Source organism: Cystoisospora suis, assembly GCF_002600585.1.
Source record: "Cystoisospora suis strain Wien I chromosome Unknown contig_5603, whole genome shotgun sequence".
Lineage (NCBI taxonomy): Eukaryota > Apicomplexa > Conoidasida > Eucoccidiorida > Sarcocystidae > Cystoisospora > Cystoisospora suis.
In genome coordinates this window covers 1-255 of record NW_027158393.1, presented here as the reverse complement: position 1 = coordinate 255, position 255 = coordinate 1, and the positions used below count along the sequence as shown (strand labels likewise).

The 255-nt window shown below is 43.5% G+C and overlaps 1 protein-coding gene across 1 annotated transcript; it reads right to left on the bottom strand.

Moving 5' to 3' along the window:
• Positions 1–20: 20 nt before the first annotated feature.
• CSUI_009398 (uncharacterized protein) lies at positions 21–255 on the bottom strand (the record flags this gene model as incomplete). Its single annotated transcript, XM_068069514.1, has 1 exon — positions 21–255. A coding segment is annotated over one exon (173 nt), but the record flags the coding sequence as incomplete, so codon positions are not given.

Sequence of the window (255 nt, the reverse complement as noted above, 5' to 3'; positions counted from 1 at the left end):
AGCCACTTCTCCATCCATACAGATACATGAGATTGCTCTTGTCTGTTTGATATATCTGTCGCTTCGTAACGTGCAGTTCAAGCTATGGCAAACAAGCCTCACAGTAAGAAACTCGAGAGAAACTGCTCTGTTGAGAAATTCCAAGCTGTTGGAGATTGAAGAAAGCGCAGAGGCCTCCCTTCAAAAGCTCTTTTCTGGGTCTCCTTTCTCCGTACAGACATGAGAACACGTAGATATATAAAGAGAGACAGAGAT